Raw genomic sequence first — 22,496 nt, forward strand, 5'->3', positions numbered from 1 at the left:
ACCTACTTCCTACTGAAATCGTTACTTGTATTGCTAGGGTAGAGAGAGAAAGAGCATGTGGTCTAGCCTGCTCACAAACCGGTTAAGACCAGACAGAATAACACGGATCGAGGAACTCGGCGGATTATGACTATTCTTTTCTTTTCCGTATCGCACACAGACATAAAATAGTTAAAAATTGTAAGTATAGTTATTAATATAGGTATACCTATAGGTATAGTTATTAATTTACTCTTTGAATATTTAAGAATACCTACTTGCATAAATGTATAATACCTAATAAATCATGAAATTGTTAATCAATTACACATAACATAAAATACCTACATAAAGGTATATCTAATAATTAATTATCTATAATTGATGTCTATGATTGATAATTGGTTGTATCAATCAGGTTAGGTATCTCTGAGCGGAGTTGAGCACCCGCCGCTTAATCCCAGTAAGCCCACTACGCTCAAATTATTCAGACAGTGACTCAATGTTTCGACTCAATCTATATCCAGTATTATTATTACTTTCGACCAAAGCGGAGCGTTGTTTGCCACTCGAGCCGAGTGAGCGAGGTCATTACGTACCGAATGGGGGCGACCCATACCCGATAATATACCACTATGTTCGTCTGTATCTGTATGTATAAAATGCACAGGCTTATGTCGAAATAGCGACGCTCACATTGCCCACAGGTCGTGCGACAGAGACAGTTATATCGACTTTGGCCACAATTTCTATTGTCAGAAAGAGATGGGATCGACTGACGCCGACAACCGCTAGGAATTTGCCAGCGGACCAATACTGGCAGTCCGCCATACTGGCACTGGCAACAGCGACTATCCGTGTCTGCCTGTGAGTGAAAGGAATAGAATTTCGGTCTGCCGCGGTCGGTCGGTAAAATGAGCGTGCGTTTCGATCGTAATAGGTAGGCCGGCTACTTTAGCTCGCTTATTTCAGCACATAAAGTACATAGAACAAGTGTATTCGTATATTTAATTAGTTATTAGGCAATTGGTGATATTCATTTTGGCTTTATGACTGACAGCGAGACGTCAAAGGCAAAGGTAGATTGTGTTTGAGAACAATCGAATTATCGATAGCATTTAGTTTTTGACAGCGCTCGTTTATTTAGCCGGCCATTTTGTATTTTCTTGTCGTAGAAGCGAAGTGACAGAAGTTCGCGGAAAATAAATTATTTGCATTTTCCTAGTGTTTCCGATTGCTTTCTCAAGGTTAACATACACTAAAGGTTAAGCCGGTGTAAGATTCAATGTGTCTTTGTTTTGAATACGAAATGGAGAAGATAATAAGTGCTAAATTAGACTGGTAGTGTGGATTGTGTCGAATTTGGATTCTTCAGTAAACATGAACCATAACACGGAGTTATTCGTGTAAGAATTTAAATTCAGTTTGGAGCATTTTAAATTGAATGTGAGTATAAAGATTGAGTTATTATTTTGCGGCATGGAGTCATATCTTACTTGGATTGTTTGGTGTTGTGTATAGAAACTAAAAGTTTCACTTACGTATTGAAATAGTATTGGCCGGTGATTTGCACAAAATTTATTTAATTACATAGACTACGCGTTGGATTAAGTAATTCTTTTGGTTTAAACTTGTTTTATCCTTTCTTTAAATCTAACAATGCTTATTTTTGCAATTAATTGAGTTGATTTGTCAAACAATTCTAACATCGAAATTGTAGTCTATTGTTTATGTTTACTAACAAGTTAAATTGGTACTACCTATCTGTGAATAAGTTAATAACATTACAATGCAATAAGCACTAAAACAAACAATAACAAATTCATTAACTTACATTAAAATTTGATGTCAATAAATCTGCTTTTGCAAATGACTTACAACAGACTTTATAACCTAGGCTGAATGATGCTTTCCACAGCCAATGACAGCCATGTCTTTATAAAAATGTGATAAGAATCCACAATGGATGCTGTAAATAAATTGGTTGTAGATTTTCATCTAAAAGGATGATTATGACTTGTTCACAGGTATAATGGCAACAAAGCATGCACCTGTAATTCCATCATCGCCTACCCATGGTGAATCAGGTTAGTTTATAAGGTGATGTGTGTTCAGTACTTAAAGTTAAGTTTTATTGAATGAAAAATAGGTTTATTATTGTACTTAGTACCTTATAGTGCTTTGAAATAGGGGCTGAGAAAACAGTGCTTATTGTTAGGCATTATTTTTTTTACTTTCCCTGATTTGTGTCCCGCAGCTAGTAAGAGCAGTCTGCTTTAGATTTCCAGTCTTCTCGGTTGTTCATAGCATCTGCCTTGCATATAGGAATGTGTCCAAGTCTGTTTCCGTTAGGGCCTTTGAGTATTTGATTACATCAGAAATGTTCTGAAGGGTCTGTAGATTACCAGATTTTCTTACAAACATATCCTTAACAACAAAAACATGTTCCATGAATGGCATTAGGCACAACTAATTAATACCACATTCAATTTCCCACATAAGCATAAAAAAAGTTAGAATTTTTTACAAAAACCAACCTACAACTAATAAAGTTTAGTCATATTAGTATAGATGATAAACATGAGATTGCTCATTATAAACATAAAGATGAACTGTGAAACTGTTCCTAGAACTAAATCTGATCGCTTTAATTATAATAAATAAATTAATTATAGCCTACTGCCTGAATTTATACAGATAGAGAAAAATATAGCTGCTGATCCACATCACTATAAAAACTTAATGTGTGGATACATAATTAAAACCATTTGATTTATACAGTCTTATCTGTTCTAAGAATGTACTACTTGGAATAATATAAACATAAAGTTCTACTTATCACTATAAAATATTATTTCCAACACGTGTTTGTTGACTAGATTCAAACTGCTCTGGGGAAGTACCTATCAGTATTAAAGCCATTTTTTTTATTGTTTGTAGCCATTTAGCTATGCAGCATAGCTAAAGCACAGCACACAAGCACAGCTAGCATACCTAAGTTTTTCAAATGCATGGCTTTGTGTGGTAGTAAAAGTAATGACTAGGTATCCAGAATGTAGTCTGTGTATGCATGATTATATTTTTTTATTGTAATGATATAAAATTAACTATAGTAATGGCCTTCTGCTGGGTAAAAGTCTCCTCTCTTAATGATAGACTAGATTTATATCCACCTTGCTAGCAAAGAGCAGGTTGACAACATAATATACCTACCTTCAAGAACTATTTTTACATCATTATGTGTTTCTCTTATTTTTAAACAAGCAATATTCTTTTTATTACCCAGAAAGTTTAAGCCCTTAATGTTATTGGGTACATAAATTACTTAAGTAAAAAGCCTGCGCTTGTATCACTTGTGTAAGAAGCGAGCGCTTGTATTTCTTGTGATACAAGCGCTCGCTTGTATCACTTGTGTTAGAAGCGAGCGCTTGTATCACTTGTGTCAGAAGCGAGCGCTTGTATCACTTGTGTCAGAAGCGAGCGCTTGTATCACTTGTGTTAGAAGCGAGCGCTTGTATCACTTGTGTTATAAGAAAATGCTTAAATAACTTCAAGTCGAAGGTCGCACTGGGTAATCAATTTCAAGCAACTGTTTGATGGACAGATAAAATTATTGCTTTATGGATTTACTAGCTGACCCGCGCAACTTCGCTTGCATCACATAAGAGAGAATGGGTCAAAATTTTCCCCGTTTCTGAAACATTTTTTACTGGTACTCTGCTCCTATTGGTAGTAGCGTGATGATATATAGCCTATAACCTTCCTCAATAAATGGGCTATCTAACACTGAAATAATTTTTCAAATCGGACCAGTAGTTCCTGAGATTAGCGCGTTCAAACAAACAAACAAACAAACAAACAATCAAACAAACAAACTCTTCAGCTTTATAATATTATTATGGATTTATAGAACTCCCTCACAAAAAAAATACGTCACGTGTACTTTTAGAAACATCTAAACAAACGGTGCCTACAACTAGATCCGAAGTAATTCTAAGTTTCGTGTGGGAACATATTTTATATTGTTTCAAACAATTAGGTAAGCGAGCTGCGAGTAGTATGTACACAATAAATTAACTTTTCTACGCTCTTGATTAATGTGAGATTGTAAATTTATATGTATTAAAGTTTTTAATTGGTTTTCGTTTCTAACTTAGAGACTAGCTGTCCGCTGCTTAGGCTGCATGAATGCTGCCCTGATATAAATTTTGGTACAAATCTGTTATTCCCCATTCGTAGAAATTTCAGAAAATTCTTTCATAATACTCATCTGTAATTTACAAGGAATTTACACAGTATGACAAATTATGTCATGAAGTTTCTGTACGTTGTCTCTCAATCACTCAATAACGAACGTATATTTTTTTATACGTTTTTTTGACTCTGCTGTTATTAGAACATCAAAGCCGACCCGTTGTTCGGCTTCTTTCGACTGGTGCCGAGCAAAGCAACATTTACAAAAGACAAAGCCGATTGGCATATTAAGTTTGTAGGTATTAAGCTGAGTAGTTTTAATATGTGACGCCGAGCGCGTTGTGATTTACCCCCTGACTGGACTAAATGTCGGTCTGATTATATGTGTAATAATTATTACTGATCTAAAACAGGCGTGCCTAATCTTAAAGCCATAGCATGGATTTCTTGATAAGCCTCATTTTGTAAACGATACGTCATGTTCTGGCATTTTGTTGTTCTTGAATCTTGACATTTAGACCTGAACTTTGCTATAGGCCATTCAAATTGGACAGTAGTGTAAATAAAAAATTGAGCTACATTTCGTATTAGATATCAAACTTAGTGCGCAGCCCCAGCCTTTCCTCTCGAGTCGATTGTGACTTGTGAGACAGTTTTGAGAGGGACTGAGATTCAAGGCCGAATTTAATTGTAGAGATTTTTTTTGGGAGATACGAGATACAGAATACACGTTAACACCGATTCTTTATGACATCTTCAAAAAAATACAATTTAAACTGCAGTCTCAATTTTTAGAAAATTACGCAAAGTCAAGTAGTCTACCTTAATAATATTATAATTGGACTAATTGCCGAGTTGTGATAGATAAAATTAATGCAACACTAATGTTAAAAAGTTATAATAATGTTAGAAATATTACAATGATCTATAGATGGCAGTAAAAACCTAATTTTATTTTTCTTCGTCGCAAACACAGGCATTGCAAGCTTTGCTCTACAGCTAAAAGGTTCTACATAATATTTTGCAGTTTCCTGCCATTTTCTGCCTAGGAAATAAACCCCTCCAGGGCGTTGTGAGCGGCTATTAAGGAATTATATGGGAGGTGGGAGAGGAGGGGTATGACTGGGGTAGGAAATGACGGCCCAAAGGCCAGTATACACACTATACACGTGTGCCATATAAATTTCTGGACTGGATATAAAATATTTTTGTTTCTTAAAATCATTATTTTTAGAGTATAGATTGTCTCCACTTTAATATCCAGATATTTCTATTGATTCTTGCCTACACTTCAATCGATCATGTCTGTCGTCTGTATTTTGAGTACTTGAGTAGCTATTTGTATGTATATTTTTTACTTTTAATTTGCTCTCGCGCGGCAAATCCTTTTCAATAGTAACAGGAACGAAGTGTGTTGTTGTAGAGGAGTGCAAATGATAAAAGCTTTTTCATGATAACGATATATTATATGCCTCCATAGTTTCCGGTACCCCGATACAGTATAAATATCGTCTTTACACATTAAACAATTATAGTTTCTGCATGTAATTAACTTAGCTAAAATACAACCAGCGCTGTTGCTGTGATGAATTTTGTTAACATGAATAATTTTGTTTATTATTGAATGAAGAAAAAAAAATATTAAAAATTAAATATAATTCATCATTTAAGTTTATACAGTATAATCTGTATACAAGTGAGAAATGTAAAATAATTTTCGTATGTAATATGAACTAGTGTCGATTATTTTTTCATATGAAACCAACGCAATTGATAAAATTTTGCAAAACTAAAATAAACTTTTATCAATTATATTATTCCCACTGTCAATGTTACTCAAATGATTCAAAGTTGCCAAGATTGACGTTAATAAAATCTCTTAGGCTTCAAGAAGCACAAATGAGTACACGGTTCATTAGGTTTCTTTCAGTGAATTCGTGAGGTACCCAAATATCGAGCTTTGTGTAGAGAAAAGATTTTATTACAAGTTCATATATACTTTAATGCGAAAAGACTGTTTCTCCGACCTAATAACATACGTATAATAATATGTACCTATATAAGTAGATAATTAGACAAAGTAGTTGCGGCGAAAATTGTTTTATGTAGGTAGGTCTTATAGGTCAGGCAGGTCAGTTTCATAGTTTATCAGTCCGGTATGACACTATACCAAGAGTGTACCTACGTGTTGTAGGTAATGTAATACGCAATACCATTAGTGCATAGAACTACGTAATCCGGCCAGACCAGCAAAATTGAGTCCTGTTGAAAGTTCCGAACCCTTTTAAAAATTCCGTTTATGCAAATTTAAGACCTGTCCCTTAGTAATAAAGTAGAGATTTATTTATCACTCGTGTTATTGATTTTTAGGGTTCGGCTTTCTAGGGTTTGGTTATACACATGGTTGTTATATATCTGTTTTGTATTCTCATTATCCCACGTTGACCGACACAACATGTTTTAGTTTTAAAAAATTTGCTGTAGAGAGATTTGGTTGGAGGTTTTACGACCTGCCTTAAACGACAACTCTCCTTAGGAATTTTGGTTATATGTATTTAACTAACTGTAATTTTACCTAAGTGTGATAAAAATACACTAACAGCGTTTCTGTTGTTTAAACATATCCCGATATCGTAAGAAACAATTTAAGGAAATAATATAATTACAATTTATCGGAGCAAATGTGGGTATTAATTTGTCAATTTGGTTTTTTACAGATGAGGAAGCCGGGGATTCTGTAGACTCTAGCTATCAAGAAGAGGAAGACGAAGATAAAAAGCCTGCAGTCAGTAATGTCGCTAATATCTTAGCGAGGCTCCAGTCTTCCGGTGCGCTCATCAAGAAACCTAAGCAGGAGTACCGTTGCTACACTTGCGACGAGGACTTCCGTAACTGGGAGGAGCTAGAGAGCCACTTGTTACAACACGTGTCCTTGCCCTCTGTGGTGCTGGACAAGCTGCCGTCCGACGATGAAGATGTCCCTCCTTCTGGAGATGAGAACTGGTCAGACGAGGAGGAAGAAACACCTGCACCACCGCCCGCCAAAACTCCTCAAAAGATCGATATATCACAAATACTCAAGAAAACAGGCATATCTATCAAAAAACCAGGAGAAACGGATAACAAAAATCCCGATTTAGCTTTAAATAAATTGAGTGGTCTAGGATTTACGATCAAGAAAAGCACTACACCAATAAAGACAGAACCTGAACCGGAACAGAACACTAATGATGTTATGCAAAAGTTAGGAAAACTAGGAGGTATCAAACTAAAACTAAAATCAGATGGGAACAACTCAAACTCTTTCAAAGTCGTCAACGGACTTAAAGATTTTAATGCATCTGATGAGGACGAAGGTAGTGATCATGAAGATAAAGATGAAGACTTTGACGATGAACAAGACAAATCTGGTGAGCACGAGGGATCCGGCGGCGAGAACGACTCTGACGGAGACAATGATCAGAGTCCTAGCAACAACCGTAAAACATCTGAAAGTGACGACTCTGCGAAGGCAGCGACGAAGATTACTGCGCTTAAACATTTACAAGGCATGTCCATTGTCCAAAAAAGGGAGCCGATTAAAGGACCGGCTCAACAAATCCCAACAAAAATGACGATAAAAGAAATGCCACAACTGAGGCCCTCAGGGAGACCTGCTGTAAAGCAGACACCAAAAAGAGGTGCAAATCTTCCTATACCCGTTAAGGAAACGCAACAAGTCGGAAACCCACCTGAAAGAGAGGGATTTAAAATACAGGAAATTCCAAACAAACCTAGCACAACTCCGGAAAGACGAGAGTCGCACGAAAGTAGTAACGTTGTAGTTAAGCAAGAAGTAGAAGCCGTCGAGGCGCAGTCATCTAATGTTCCTATATTTTCAAGTCACATAAAGTCTGAAAGGACGTCACCGTCGCCTAGCGATGCTACGTCTACACCGATTTTGGCCAAAGTGAAATCGGAGCCTGAAACATCATCTACTTCACAACCTGCCCCGTCTACACCTAGTGCCGCTATTCCTCTTCTCCCTATCGCCAAGCAGGAAGACGAAGTCATGACTATCATAGAAATTAATGGCGACTCAAATGACGAAGATGACGACTGTTGCGTCGTCTCTGCGACTCCGGCCCCGGATGTTAAACCAGTTGTTCCTAAAACTGAGAACACTCCAGTCTCTTATCCTACTACGCCTACGTTCTCCACCTCACAGCCCAGTTTCAGTTCATCCAATATGCTGTCTACTCGGTTGACAGCTCCATCCACTGAAAAACAACATAACTTCAATTGGAACGCACCAGATTCCAAACCACCCTTAGACATGTTAGAAAAAAGCACAGACGACATCTTTGACAGTTTACTATCATCCAGTGGGACGAAAAAAGAAAGCCTTTCAATATCGGACGCTAGTGAATACATATCATTGGACACGCTAGGTCCTCAACACACGTGTGATGTATGCAATACTAGGTTTACTGATGTCTCTTTACTTGATGATCATAGAAGGATGACGGGACACACGAAGATGCTAGCCATTGCACCCACACCATCCTCGCTTATGCCATACAATCCAACTTCAAATATTTTATCATCATTATTGCCTGTAAAGCAATTAGCTGATCAAGTTGGAAAGCTGTCTAGCGGTGGACCTGGATTTACTCATCAGCAAAATGTTATGATCAACATTCAAGCCTACCCTGGAGCTGGAACGGGGATGATGATGCCTCCACAGTCCTACGGTTCATATCCACCTGGACAGAATATGCCGCCTGATTATTCACAAGCAGGTAACAACATGTACGGAGCTCCCGGACAAACAATGCCGGGTCAGTACCCTGGTCAAAGTTACATGGGAGGACAACATGGCTTTGGACAGTTTCAACAGGGCATGCCTAAAAATAACTTTCCGGGGGGACCCATGCCGCCCCAGGGACAGTTTCCACCAACATCGTCGCCGTACTCCGCAGCTTCCCCACTTCAAAGTATGCAGCAGGCTGTCTATGGGCAAGCACCAACGGGTGGCATGAATCCACAAATGGGACAACAGATGGGTCAAATGGGACCACCCGGGCCACCATTCGCTACACCTGCTAGTCCCGGTGGAACCATGAAGCCACCGTCTACGAGTGGTCTCAAAATTCAAAACGTACAGACATTCCCAGTCGGTCAAACAATCGGGCATATGTTACCTCCCGGTCAAAATGTCGGTGGACCTGAGATGGGTGGACCACAACCGATGCCCGGCCAAGTCGTTGGAGGACAGATGCCTTCGCCGAATCAAATAAGAATGGCACCAGGAGCTAATATAACGGGCACTAGACCCCGTATGTCCAATCCAAGGGGACCGAGACCATCTATAAGACCGGGTATTCAAGTTCACGGTCAGGTACGGGCACAAAAACAACCGATGCGGATGCCGATGAAGAGGCCTGGAGGGATGGCGGGTCCACCGGGTCAGAAGCGTCGGCCGGACATGCTGCTACCTGGCAAACACGACAACGAAGACTGCCAGGTCATGGCGATGCAGAAACAAAGAGATGGCTTACCAATGATCCACAGTGTGCAAGGAGCGAAAGACAAACTGAATCTCGGCAGCCAAATATCTATTACTAAGAAGACCGTAAACAAAGAGGCGAACGCGATGGCCAACGTTTTGGCATCGCGAGGGATCAGCGTTAAACAAAAACAGAAGAGTAGATCGCCGACTCCAGAGAGACCGATACCTCATATTCCTAACTTAGGTGCTGGTGTTAGTATCAAGCACACGTCAAAGACGAGCAATTTCTCCATACCCGAGGCGAAGGTGGGTAGTGGCATGGTGTCTTGTAAGATATGTAAGAAAATGTTTATGAACCATCATTCACTCGCGGTGCACGTCTCGGCCGCCCATCCTCATAGTAAAGTGCCGGTGTTTAAATGTGACGAGTGTCCTGCTTCATATCCTAAATCTTTACAATTACAGCACCACAAGAGGGTATTCCACAATGTGACCGGCCCAAACAGAGAATTAGGGTTGCCTGTTGTGGACTTGTCGCAGGAAGACAACTTGAAGAGGTTAAATAGTTTAGGCATATATAGTTTTATACCACTAGCAAATAGAGAACAAGCGAGTGGGTGCTTCGGAATTCCAGTAATCTCAGTACATAATGCACAAAATGGTTTAACAAATAGTTTACAAGCGTTAGGAGCGGACGGTTTATTAAGTTTAGGACCACTCAAACCATTACCAAATTCATAGACTTACGTTAAAAGTTGAGTGAACGCGACTATTATTTTATAAAGAACTTTTTTATTAACTTGTATGGTGGGAAACTGTGATTTGATAAATTTAAAAACATTTGAAATGTGTTGGTGTATCAAGTTGAGTGTTGGTCAGTGGTCACAATATTGTGTGAAGTGTTTATATTTTCAGTACAGAAGATAATAATTTAATATATTATGCATTCTATTCAGTTAGTACATTTACATAGGTATGTGATTTATTTTATATATAACAGTTTGTTGATTCATAGCTTGTAATAAAACAGTGATATTGGCAGTCACAAAAATCGATGTTGACACTAGAGATACAAACATAGAAGTTGTAACCAAGAAATATAGAGTAACCCTCTTATTCATAAAAAAATATGAAGTTATAAAAGACTTATAAAGTGTTTTGTTTCTTTTACTCCTTAGCGAAATGAAAAAGAGAAAACATATTAAGTAGCTTTTTAACTAAAATAGGTTTCTAGTGTGTTTTACGAATAAGAGGTTATGACTATAATATCAGTAATAAATCAGATGTATTGATGTTTGTACGAAACTTATGAAAATCAGCCACTTAAAGGACTCTTAAGCTCGCGCGTAACAGTTTTTAGAAGACATCAATATTTTATTCCGATATTTGCATCTCTAGTCGACACATCTCATTGGTAACAACTACTTTATTTTCTCCATTCCTATGTAGTCATGTGTGGTCAATGGTCATATTTTATGAAACTTATTAACATTTTTGTCTACCTATGATTTTTATAAAGCTGCGGGTCCACTGCCTTTTGGAGTCTCATCATACCGATCTTAAGGATTTGTTGCTTTGTATTAAGTTATATAGTACCTACAGAAATTTATACAAAGCGACGGATCCTTACGGTCCGTACGTTTCAATCCTGACGCAGGGGACTCGCAGTTTTATCCGAGATAGTTATCTTTTTATAAACCATTGCTAATTGATGCTAAATTTAGACTTTTAAGTTCCTCTCGATGTTGCCAGTATGACTGCTAACATTATAGTATTACAGTAGTGCTAATCAGACATAGATTAATGAGTTAATCTATGCATTAAGAGCTTTTTTCTATACACCTGTTGGGTACATTCAGTCAGGAAAATGTTCACACATTGCAGCTATTTTAAGACGCGATTTGTCGCATCACAGAAAATAGCTCTTAATTATTTATTACATAAATGCTATTCCGTTTTCTAATTTAACAGATAATTATTTGTATTACATGACAGGTGTTTGATAAAGTATGTTAGTGCCTATACAAACGACAAAAGATTTTGTTGATGAATTAATATAGATCATGGAAACAAGCAGATTCAATGGTTGAAGTATTGCCCATTCTAAATAGTATTGTTTAAAAAACTACTTTAGTCTTATGACTTAGTAGAAAGCCTTGTCGATCGATTTATTCAAATTATTTAAAAAACTCCGTGACTTTTTTAAAATAATGTAGCATCAAATGCATAATACTCGAGTTGCTGATGCTCTAAATTTAGAATTTTGCTTACCTCCAATAGCCGCGAACGTTCCTTACAAGGCTCTCTACTAAGTTGTTGTATTATATCTAAATCCGACTTTGTAAAACAATAAATGTTATGGTTTTTATACAGGCAAGACTCTTATCAATAAAATATACTGTAGTTTGTTCCATTATGAAAATTACTCCAGTATGACAATTATAATTGTATATGAAGATTACAACAGCTAAAATTGAGTGATGTTAAATAAAATACCTAAGCAATTATTGCAATATACGATAAGTATACCAAATCTTGTAAATCTAAAAGGGAATGTGACCCACATAATGCTGTTAAAATGCTATCAAATTGGTAATTATTTTTGTATTAAATATAACACGCATTTGTTTCAACAACAAGATAAGTCTTTGTTTTAGATGATTATATGCAAATGTTAGCAAAATTATTTCCTTGTTTACGTAAAATACTTATAGGGCATTATTAAAATGTTGTTTTGCAATATTTCAATGATATGATTAAACATGACGATCACAAATTATGCTGTAGAGTACCTACAGACATTTTGTAAATATCTAGTTTGTTCTAATTTGCCAATAATACGTGGTTGTAAATTAAAAATTAACACTAACATATTTTTGTACTTACCTATAACCATGTGAAGATTTATTAATGTATCTTACCAATTCAAATTGGACAGAAATTTTAACCGAATCGTGAAAATGGTTATTATTAAAATCTTATACCTAAACAGTAAATCGTGCAATTATATCTATATATTATAAAATCTCAAAGTAATTGAACATGTATAACCTAATTTGTTATGCGAAACTTTGGATTAATGCCCGGTTTCTGAGGTACCTTTAGCGGTAGTTTATCTATTCAATAGCGTGTTTTTAATATGAGTTTTAACCGCGCTTTTGAATAGAAATATTACGCTAAATGTACCTCAGAAACCGGGAGTAAATCGTTGCCTTGCAAAAATTTTTGATTACTTAGTAAAAAAAATGTTTGTTCTTTTTATTATGGATTCGTATTTTTTTCGGAATGGCCACATTTATGAAGAAATCTAATCCTTTGGTACATATCTATGAATATATTTCTTACTCTTGTCTGGTTTCGCCTAACAAATACATTTTAGATTAAGTATAATGTGAATCGTCATCAGAAGAGTAAAAATACTATTTTGTTTAAAGTTTTGTAAAAATATGTGCGTTCTTGGTGCATCTTTATTTGTAAGGAAATTATTATTATTTAAGTTGAATCTAAGAGTGATATTTTAAGTTTTTGTAACTAAGTTAAATTTAAAATATGTATCTAAAATAAGAAATACACATAGATACAAGACGTGATTAAACTTTATGAAAAAACGGCTGCCTTTTATTATTCGTATAATAAGTTAGCAATGTTGCTTACATCTGCAAATAAATAAGGCTGTTTGATGATCTACACTTCGAAGTGCTAGATTTCAAATCCGTTATCAAAGCCTAAAAGAGTTCAATGGCGCAGTTGTTAATTTGGTCGCTTAGTGTTTTTACTACGCCGGTTCCATGGGCTTGAATCGTTTTATTGAAACTTGGAACCACATAGTCTGTGTGTCAGGCGAGTATAGACTCAGAGGGGCATTCATTTTACAGAAATAAAACAATAAAGTTCGACAATAAGTTTATTTATTTTATACTCCTTTCAGGTTAGCTTGGAACAGGTGGAAATTGGGGCATAAAATATTTTTATGTCTACCCTGGCTTAGATAAGTTATAAGGAGGTTTCCTTCCACCGTCTAGAGTCCGTTGTCAGCTTACCTCAATACAGTATAATGTTAAGTAAGCTATCGTTGAAATCACCTTAACCTACCACACACATCCAGAAACTAGATAGTTCACACCTCATGTTGTGCATAAATTATATACAGTTTTGGGTAGTAGCTTTGTTACAATAATATTTAAATGCACATCTCATAATAGACATAGTTTGGCCTTACTCTACCAAGATCTTCCAACATATAGATTTCATAAACATTAACTTGCTAAATGTTGCTAGACATACTATTTTGCACAAAACTATTACTTGAAAATGCTTTCAGGAATGTTTTCTGAGCTACAGGTCACCTTAGCCAATGGGGCAATAATATCTTAGTGGAAAGACATTTATCTTAAATATTTAAATAGACAGACAACCTTTATGAATGTTTGGTGAAAAGACTAAAAATCTAAATGACAAAATGTTATTATGTCAAAATGAGAAAACATTTAAGAAAATACAAAATCGACTTATTACTTACACATATTGTGCATGTTATTAAAAAAAGACAAATCCTCACTTCAAACAACCTTTGTTAAATTCAATAAAAGATAAAATGGCAATTTGAAGCTTTCAGTGTCGTGACATAAGTTTGGAAACATTTTGCAAGTTTGTAATGTAAATAGACATAATGTGTGGCATTTACTCGAGGCGAAGGAGCTCTACATCGAAGATGAGAGTGGAGTTAGGTGGGATGACTCCAGGGTGGCCCTGCTGGCCGTACGCGAAGTCAGGGGTGCACGTCAGCTTAGCACGCTCACCAACAGACATCTGTAATTGAAAATGTATTATTATAAATAGTATAAAGCTACAAAATAGATAAAATTATAGACATTATTCTATTTATTTTAATAGAAATATAATATGCAATGCTATTACTTAGAAATAAAAGTATTTATTTTAGATGTACCTTAGCAACACCCTCATCCCAGCCCCTGATGACCTCTCCCTTGCCAATCCTGAACTTGAAAGGCTTGCCACGGTCGCGGGAGGAGTCGAACTTCTTGCCGTTGGTCAGTGTGCCTGTGTAGTGCACCACCACAGTCTGGCCAGACTTGGGGTATGTGGACTCTGAGGAAAGTCATAGTAATATTTATATTAAATAACTAACTTGTAACAAATCCTACTGGTCTTTCTAAACCAATCATTTTCCTTGAATAATTTTACCCAAACCAGTTCATTCAACGTAGCACAAAAATGTTTCTCAAACATAAGAATGTACATACATATTTTTAGTATGAGTTTATTTACTCTTTGCAATTTGTATCTTTACATAATCTTATGTTTATCAATAGCTAATCACACAAGTGCTTCTAAGCTAGGTTTATCTCATTAACTTTAATTACTATAGGTACCTGAATGTGACCTTTAACTTTTGACAGCTGAACAACATATACCTAATCATATACATGTCAAGTAGGCAGAGGTATATGTTTGTCACCCACAAACTCCCTCGCGTCTACTACACTATCAGATTACCAGTACCAAACACGATATCAGAGAGGTTAGAGTAGTGGTCAACCAGAATTTATTCCTGCATTCTGTCATACATTGAGTTGGTCAAATCAAACCACAAAATATTTCGAATTTAATATTTATCATAAAACATACCTACACGTGGTATAGCAAAGAAACTACGCAATGCATCTTATTAACATTATGCAGAAAATAATTCAATCATTTGATAGCATTTACGTTTTTGCATCAGCTCATGTTTCATCAATGCCATTCATAGTTAACAGGAAATTAATATTTATAAACTGAAGGAAAATAGATTAGTCATTCTTGGCGCTAATCGTTTGCCGGATAAAACGATAGGCGAGGCGTCGGTCCGGCTGACGCCGCTACGTACGTCAAAGTATAAGATTTCTACAGTTTTTAGCAGTTATAGAGTAAATAATATAGGAAAATAAGTAATTTTAAGTCACAGATATCGTTTTAGTAAACAGAAAAATAGAAACCGAATCCTGAATTATCCATTTGTGCATCGTAAATCATACTTCTTCTCTGACCAAATAAAGGAAAAGTCGTTTCGAAAAGAATGTGTACATATTACACTTACCATCTCCGGGAGAGATAGTTTCAACGTTGACTCCCATGGTGTCTCAGATAGTTTTAAAATCCAATAGGTACCACGCGACGCCGCTTACACTTAAACCACTGTGGGGAGAATTTTACTCAATGCGGGTCAATGCCACTCAATGAGCTATGGCGGACATTGAAGAAAATTTCGAGTTGCCAGTATAAATATCTTAATTACCACCAATTGAATTATGACCAAGTATTAATGAAGTACCTATATTCTTAAAATACTTCACAATGTGTTTAATAATATATTCGCGATTGATTTAGAACTAATACTTTATTCTCAATAAAAAAATGTGTATGAGAGATCTCAGATGCACATCAAGTTAGGCAGGCTATTTTTTAAAGTTTATTTTAAAACAACGTTATTTGGGAGCAGAAATATGGATTTGCATTTACCTACTTTAACTTATGCTTTGTTTGTGTAACGATTTTTTTTATAAAATACCGTCTTTATGTATCTACCTCTAAATCAGGGAATATTTCTTAGATAGCAACGCAATTTATAAATTGTTGCTATATCAGAAAAAGTTTTTATTTTTTTAAATACAACTAAACTTTGGTTGGGCTACTTTACCTCTATATATTTCTAATTCAATATACCACGTTAAAATAGTAGTAAATTCTACATAATATTTTTTCTATATAGTATACAATAAATTAGTCTATTCTGGTCACGTTAGAAAATCGAAAAAATACTTTTTATATAATAATAATATTCAAAATATTTCTTCGTACTTAGGTCGGTAGAAAATTTGATTCAACCGTCGAATGAATTATTAGTTCTTAGAGTTTTAAGAAAAAATAATATTCGTTGGGCAGCTACCATTGCGTCGGGAAGTCGTGGGTCCGATTCTCACGCGGGACAATTATTTGTGCGATGTACAAATACTTAATTGTTTCGGGACTGGTTGTACTTCGCGTCCGTTGTTCATATGTTTGTAAAAGTCCCCGCGACACAAGAGTGATTCTTAGCGCGGGAGTTGTCTTGAAAAAAATAAATATCGCTGGATTTGATATTGCTGTTAAATATTTTATTTAATTGGACGTGATAGCATTTTATGAGTGCTTAGCTAAGTTCGATCGTTTTAGGTATTCGATATACCTGCCAACTAACTTTTCTGTAAATAAATATAGTTTGAATGCAGATTTCAGGCTGATAGGTACTCTCTCTATTGCTAATAATAGGAGTAAGCAGTGCCTACTTAATTTTATTCATATTGTACCTACCTTTATTCATGTTCAATCTATACTAATATTATACTAATATTATAAAGCTGAAGAGTTTGCTTGTTTGTTTGTTTGTTTGAACGCGCTAATCTCAGAAACTACTGGTCCGATTTGAAAAATTCTTTCAGTATTAAATAGTCCATTTATCGAGGAAGGCTTTAGGCTACGTATCATCACGCTATGACCAATAGGAGCAGGGTACCAGTGAAAAAACGGGGAAAATTTCGACCCATTCTCTCTTATGTGACGCAAGCGAAGTTGCACGGGTCAGCTAGTTAGGTTATTAAATAAGGGAAAGGGAAATAAAACTGTAGCTTTACAAATATAAACATTTTATAACAAATATCATCGTATCCAACCTTAAATTTAACACTTAGTGCCAGGCAAAGGAATAAATTATAGGATAATAATAATAATATAACTCTTAAACCATTTTCGGAAAACATTAATTAAAGCATTTAGGGTTCCGTAGTAGTTAGTTAGTTTAGGTAATGGTTCACTTTGATTAAATTATTGATCAGCTTGCGTTCATAGTCCATGTATCCGGCGCCGAAACGTCAAGCATTTCCAGGTAAAATGGATATTCAAGTGCGATCCCGCATTTTTTTATTATTACTGTAAACATGTAACGCAGAAGTTTTAAAGTTTTTAAATCAGCAGGCTTTGATATTTTTAGAACTTTTTAGTTGATTACGAAACCCTAATAGCCAATTTGCAAATAGAACAGAACAGGTCGTTTTCATTTTAAATTATTTCATGAAAGTGTAAATTATTTATAGACATTAAACAACAATTTTTATGTTTGACTAAAAGAAGGTTGAAATTAAACAATGAACCATTTTTGGGATGATTATAACAATCTGGGTACATAGGTACTATGTTATCGATGTTTTAGTACATCTATGAGATTGCCATTATGAATTTATTTTATAGACATTTTTAGGTAGGTAATCTTTAATTATTGTAAGAATGTATATGAAGTCAGAATTACTATTGTGAAGTATAAACATAGCGACGCGACGTACAGCTACGTACCCAGGTTGTTACGTTTATCCAGTTTTCAACATTTTTAATTTGTTGTAAATAAAACAATGAAGTGACTATAAACAACATCGGGGCGATTAAAAAAAATAAATGCATAAATCCATATTTGGAACTAGATTATTTTTTTAAAACTATTTTCATTGTGCATGATAATAATGTATTAAACAGATTGGTAAATAGTTAAAGCTAGACGTTATACCATCACAACACAGATTTAGATCATTAATTTAATGTACAGTACTTATGTACACATTTAAAGAAATACACAAAAGGCCTCTACACACAATCAGGGTATTTCAACAATAACTACTTTATATTTTTTATATTTAACATCAATTTAAGCTCTGACCAGAAAAATAAAAAAATATAAATTCTAAATTATCATATAACTTTTACCCGTCGTCATTGCAAACGCTTTTTTTTATTTTTCCAGTCGCTTTTTATACAAAACTCTAATTTACATCACATCATTATAAACAATTTTCAAAACAACATTACGCAACATCAAATTATATTACAATTTATTACACCTAGATATAAATACACAAAAATATTTAAATAATGCAATTTTGAACTATGTCTATTTTTGGCGGTATAACACGATTCATGAACGAGAAAACGGGACTCGTGAAAAAAAAAATAGAGTGATGAAAAAAATAGGTACTTATATGTGTCGTGTCAAAATATAGATTGTAAAAAAATAAACGTTCAAGAGTATTATTTCATGAAACATAATTTAAATCAAATAAAAAATATTCCTTGTCCACACATAATCATTCTTTTGTTTTCTGTTTAACTCGTTTTCGGCATTTTAGATTAAAATTTTGCATATCAGCATCTAGGATTTTCCATTTATTATTAGTAGCCTATCTATAGAAAGACTTTATAAGCGAAGACATTTAAGAGAAAAAGATCTAAGGAGACATTTTAAAGCTACACCGATTAATTCTAATGATTTTAGCACGTTGAAATGTTTTCATGTTAATTTCACGCTAAAGAGTGGACGAAAGTTTAGTTTTATAGGCTAGGTGAGTAATTTGTACGATATGAGAGAGGTGTATAGAATCTAAAAAGACCGAAGACACTCACTTTTAGGTACATTTTTATTTTAGCTGAACAAATATTTTTTTAGGCCAGAAATACGTTTATTAGAAATAGATTAAAATGTTTTGATTTCAGAACGTTTCATAACAGCTTAGGATTTTATTGACTGAAAATAGGAAAAAATAATAATCTATAATTAATTATTTACTAAAAACAGCATTCATGAGTAGAGAAATTTGTACTAAAATATTTTATTGGAGTTTAGGAATAAGATTTATACTACGGTAAGCGAGTCATTCAAAATATTTTTTATGAACGTTGTTAAACGTAGAATTTTCTGTCATTGAAAAGTGAAAAGCGCGGGAATAATTTATATTTTACTTTTTAGCTTTGTTATTCGAGTTTGTGCGATTTTGTGAATAAGATTAAAGACGATTGTCTAGTTATTGATACCAATTTATGAAGAAAACTCACCGACTGGTACTTTTTCAATAAAGAGACGATGACCAAAATCATATAGGTAGGTATTACCTACGGTATAACGACATCAAACAACGTTCATATTATAATAACAACATTTTTTTCAAAATATAGTTCTCTATTGATACTGTATGATTTGGAATGATATGTATGTATTAGAATTTACAAAAATAACTCTACACGGTTAAAGTGATAGGAAAATAGATCTCTTGGTAGAAATGAAAGAAAAGCGTAGGAATGATTTCAACTACATAATTTTAGGAGAAAAATGTATTAAAGTGTAGGATAAAAGTTCTATGTAGAGTTAGAAAAAACATTTATTTTATTAAATGGAAAATGATATTTTCATTATTTGAAGTGTCTCACGTGTTTTAGAAAATATTTTGTAGGATTGTGTTCAAACACTTTGAAATCGCCGAAGTCACCATTTAATTTTTTCTAGTTACTCCATTCCGCTTGGAGCAGCAGATAAGTTTTTTTTTATGATCGTGTAATTTGATAATTGGGTAAGTGGAAACTGTAAGGAGGATTAATTAATTAATTTTAATTTATGAAGAGTACCTATAGCATTGCTTCATGTAACTACGAGTTTTTCGTGTTCGGTGGGACGCAGATTTTTTTTGCATAACTAGGAACTAACTACATTTCATTTAGACCAAGAGTTTCAATCAAATAGCTAGGTTTAAAATATTTGGCATACGATTTGGCAGATGATATTTATAATTATCTAGTTATTATATTTGCACTGTATTTTACGTTAATCGTATTACTTTTTAATGCAGAGCACAGCCATTTAAAACGAGAAAGAAATAAAAGTAGCAATTTCAAAGAGTCAAGATAAATAGTCGAATTGGATAGCTTAGTCGAGCTGTGTTACGCGAAAGTTGTGATTTTACATCCTATCAAAAATAAATGTGCAAAATCGTATAAAAATGTGAAACAATTATCTTAACTTAAACATGTTATTCCTACCTAAAAATAATTATATTTAATCACCTTATAATTTGCAAAAATAAATGAGTTACGCAATATTTTATTACAAGAATTGCTGATGATAGGTAATATTATTTTGTGCTTGACTGAAAACTTGATTTCATCATATCGATTATTGAAAACATAGATTGATATATCGACTATTAAACTACATTACAACTATTTATCCCAGCCCTATTATCTTTTTAACACATTCATCGCCAAAACAAGATCACTATTGGAAGGTATAGTGTTTTGTAACAAAATGAAAATTATAAACTGTATTCAGAATCAGTTAAGAATGTAATTGAGCAATTTATAATTTCTACCTACTACCCTCAGTTATTATTAACGTGAATAAAGATGATACAAAAAACTACATTTAGCTCTAAGTTTGGCGTATGATAGGTACTTAGCTGGTTTAGGCCGAAACACACATTTATTACGGTTTCTATGACAACGAAATCGGTTTATGTTCTAGCGACGCTACACATGATCAACCAAAACGGGAGTGGCTTGGAAAATTAACGTAACAGGGTCTTTGTCACTACATAATTTTAATATCAATTTAAACTTAAGCCACATTTATTAAGATGAATACTGTAGAGCGATTCTCTGCGAATATCGAGAATTTGGCATTTAAAATGTACTGAACAATCAGACCTTACTCCTCCCGTTAGGGGCGCTGATCAGATTTTCATACAGAATTTCTCGATAGCTAGCCGGTTGTCAATAGTCGATAGTAGGGAATGGCCGACTTACACACACACTCTATTGCACGTTCTTAGGAGCGGATACAGGATACAGGATTACGCACGGAAAGGACGGCGCGCTCTTTACTCGCGATTTTCTTCGCGGGCTTGCCAGATGAGCGCGGCGCACGCTCTTTCCTTTCCCCTTACACACCTTTTCAACACGCGCGATTGTTGTATCATGCGCGATAGAGTGTGTGTGTAAATAGGGCCGGCCAATGGCCCCTCTGAAAACCTTTACCATACAATACACGTCTTACAAATTGGCGCCAAAATTCAAAAACTCTAGGTACTCTACGACTAAAATGGCGGTGAATGTGTCAAAACATCGCGACGCTAGAAATTCGTTCGGATTACGGGACGGAGTGGCGGTTAACTTCGTAAACTCTTATGGAGTGACCGGTTCTTCCTCTTGGTGATGCTTGGCGAGGGCTAGCAGGATCATGGTGAGCTGTTTCCTACTTATTTTGCCTTCGCTGCTGTACTCGACGCCTTGTAGAATGGTCTCTTCGAATTCTAGAAGATCTTGAGCGTCGTAGTCCTGCAATGTAAAAATATTTATGTGTAATACAACATTTTTTTGCTATATTGCTGAAAGGGTTTTTCTGTATAGATATATGTTAAGTAAGTATAATTAATATATTTATCAATTGCAGACTTGTTACAGGAATGACAATCAGTTTAGAAAATGAAACAAACAATGGTTCAGGACTTTGAAACCCATACAATTTATGGCAGCACAAAATACCGTTTAATTCCCAAAGTTCCGTAACCTAACCAATTCGTAGAAATGCCTAAACCTACAAAAAGGTATACCTTACATTATGCCCCCATTAGTTTACATATTCAAAGATACATTCAAAATTATCTTACCACAAAGTGAAACCATCAATACAGACCTTTTTAACTAATTCTAATAAATCCTTGAGGAACCCTCGAAGTTCTTCGTTCTCGATTGAGCCGTTATTATCCTGCAATGAGATCGTTACGTGAACAGTCGTTATGAGACAAACTTAGATTGTTTTAGTTCTAAGTTTCGCCGTCGACTGAGAAAATATTGGCATGACCTTTGGATTTTAAGGCCTTTGAAACGACGCAAATCTGGCTCAGTTTAATGAAATTCAAGAAACTGTAGGACGGAAAGTAACTAAGTTACATTCTAAAATATGTGTATAGTTTTAAATATA

General features: G+C 34.9%; 3 protein-coding genes across 4 annotated transcripts in view; 1 reads left to right on the plus strand and 2 right to left on the minus strand.

Moving 5' to 3' along the window:
- Positions 1 to 796: 796 nt before the first annotated feature.
- On the plus strand, positions 797 to 13,703 carry LOC142982872 (uncharacterized). The gene is made up of 3 exons (XM_076129579.1): positions 797 to 1,425; positions 2,007 to 2,066; positions 6,891 to 13,703. Exons 2-3 carry the CDS (start codon positions 2,012 to 2,014, stop codon positions 10,403 to 10,405), a joined length of 3,570 nt encoding a protein of 1,189 aa, XP_075985694.1. The 5' UTR covers positions 797 to 1,425; positions 2,007 to 2,011; the 3' UTR covers positions 10,406 to 13,703.
- Fkbp12 (peptidyl-prolyl cis-trans isomerase Fkbp12) lies at positions 13,556 to 15,927 on the minus strand. Its single transcript, XM_076129581.1, has 3 exons — positions 15,765 to 15,927; positions 14,613 to 14,773; positions 13,556 to 14,473 (listed from the first exon to the last, which is right to left on the minus strand). The coding sequence occupies exons 1-3, from the start codon at positions 15,799 to 15,801 to the stop codon at positions 14,345 to 14,347; spliced, it is 327 nt and encodes a 108-aa protein (XP_075985696.1). The 5' UTR covers positions 15,802 to 15,927; the 3' UTR covers positions 13,556 to 14,344.
- A 1,411-nt stretch (positions 15,928 to 17,338) lies between these two features.
- Cbp53E (Calbindin 53E) overlaps positions 17,339 to 22,496 on the minus strand; it is a 95,239-nt gene continuing 90,081 nt past the window's right edge. For both annotated transcript variants that reach the window (XM_076129438.1, XM_076129437.1), the window contains 2 exons: positions 22,209 to 22,280; positions 17,339 to 21,850 (listed from right to left, as the gene is read on the minus strand). In XM_076129438.1, coding sequence (XP_075985553.1) covers positions 21,698 to 21,850; positions 22,209 to 22,280 — 225 coding nt within the window. In that variant the 3' untranslated portion in view covers positions 17,339 to 21,697. The remainder of the gene's footprint in view (positions 21,851 to 22,208; positions 22,281 to 22,496) is intronic.

Source organism: Anticarsia gemmatalis, chromosome 22 (assembly GCF_050436995.1).
Source record: "Anticarsia gemmatalis isolate Benzon Research Colony breed Stoneville strain chromosome 22, ilAntGemm2 primary, whole genome shotgun sequence".
Lineage (NCBI taxonomy): Eukaryota > Metazoa > Arthropoda > Insecta > Lepidoptera > Erebidae > Anticarsia > Anticarsia gemmatalis.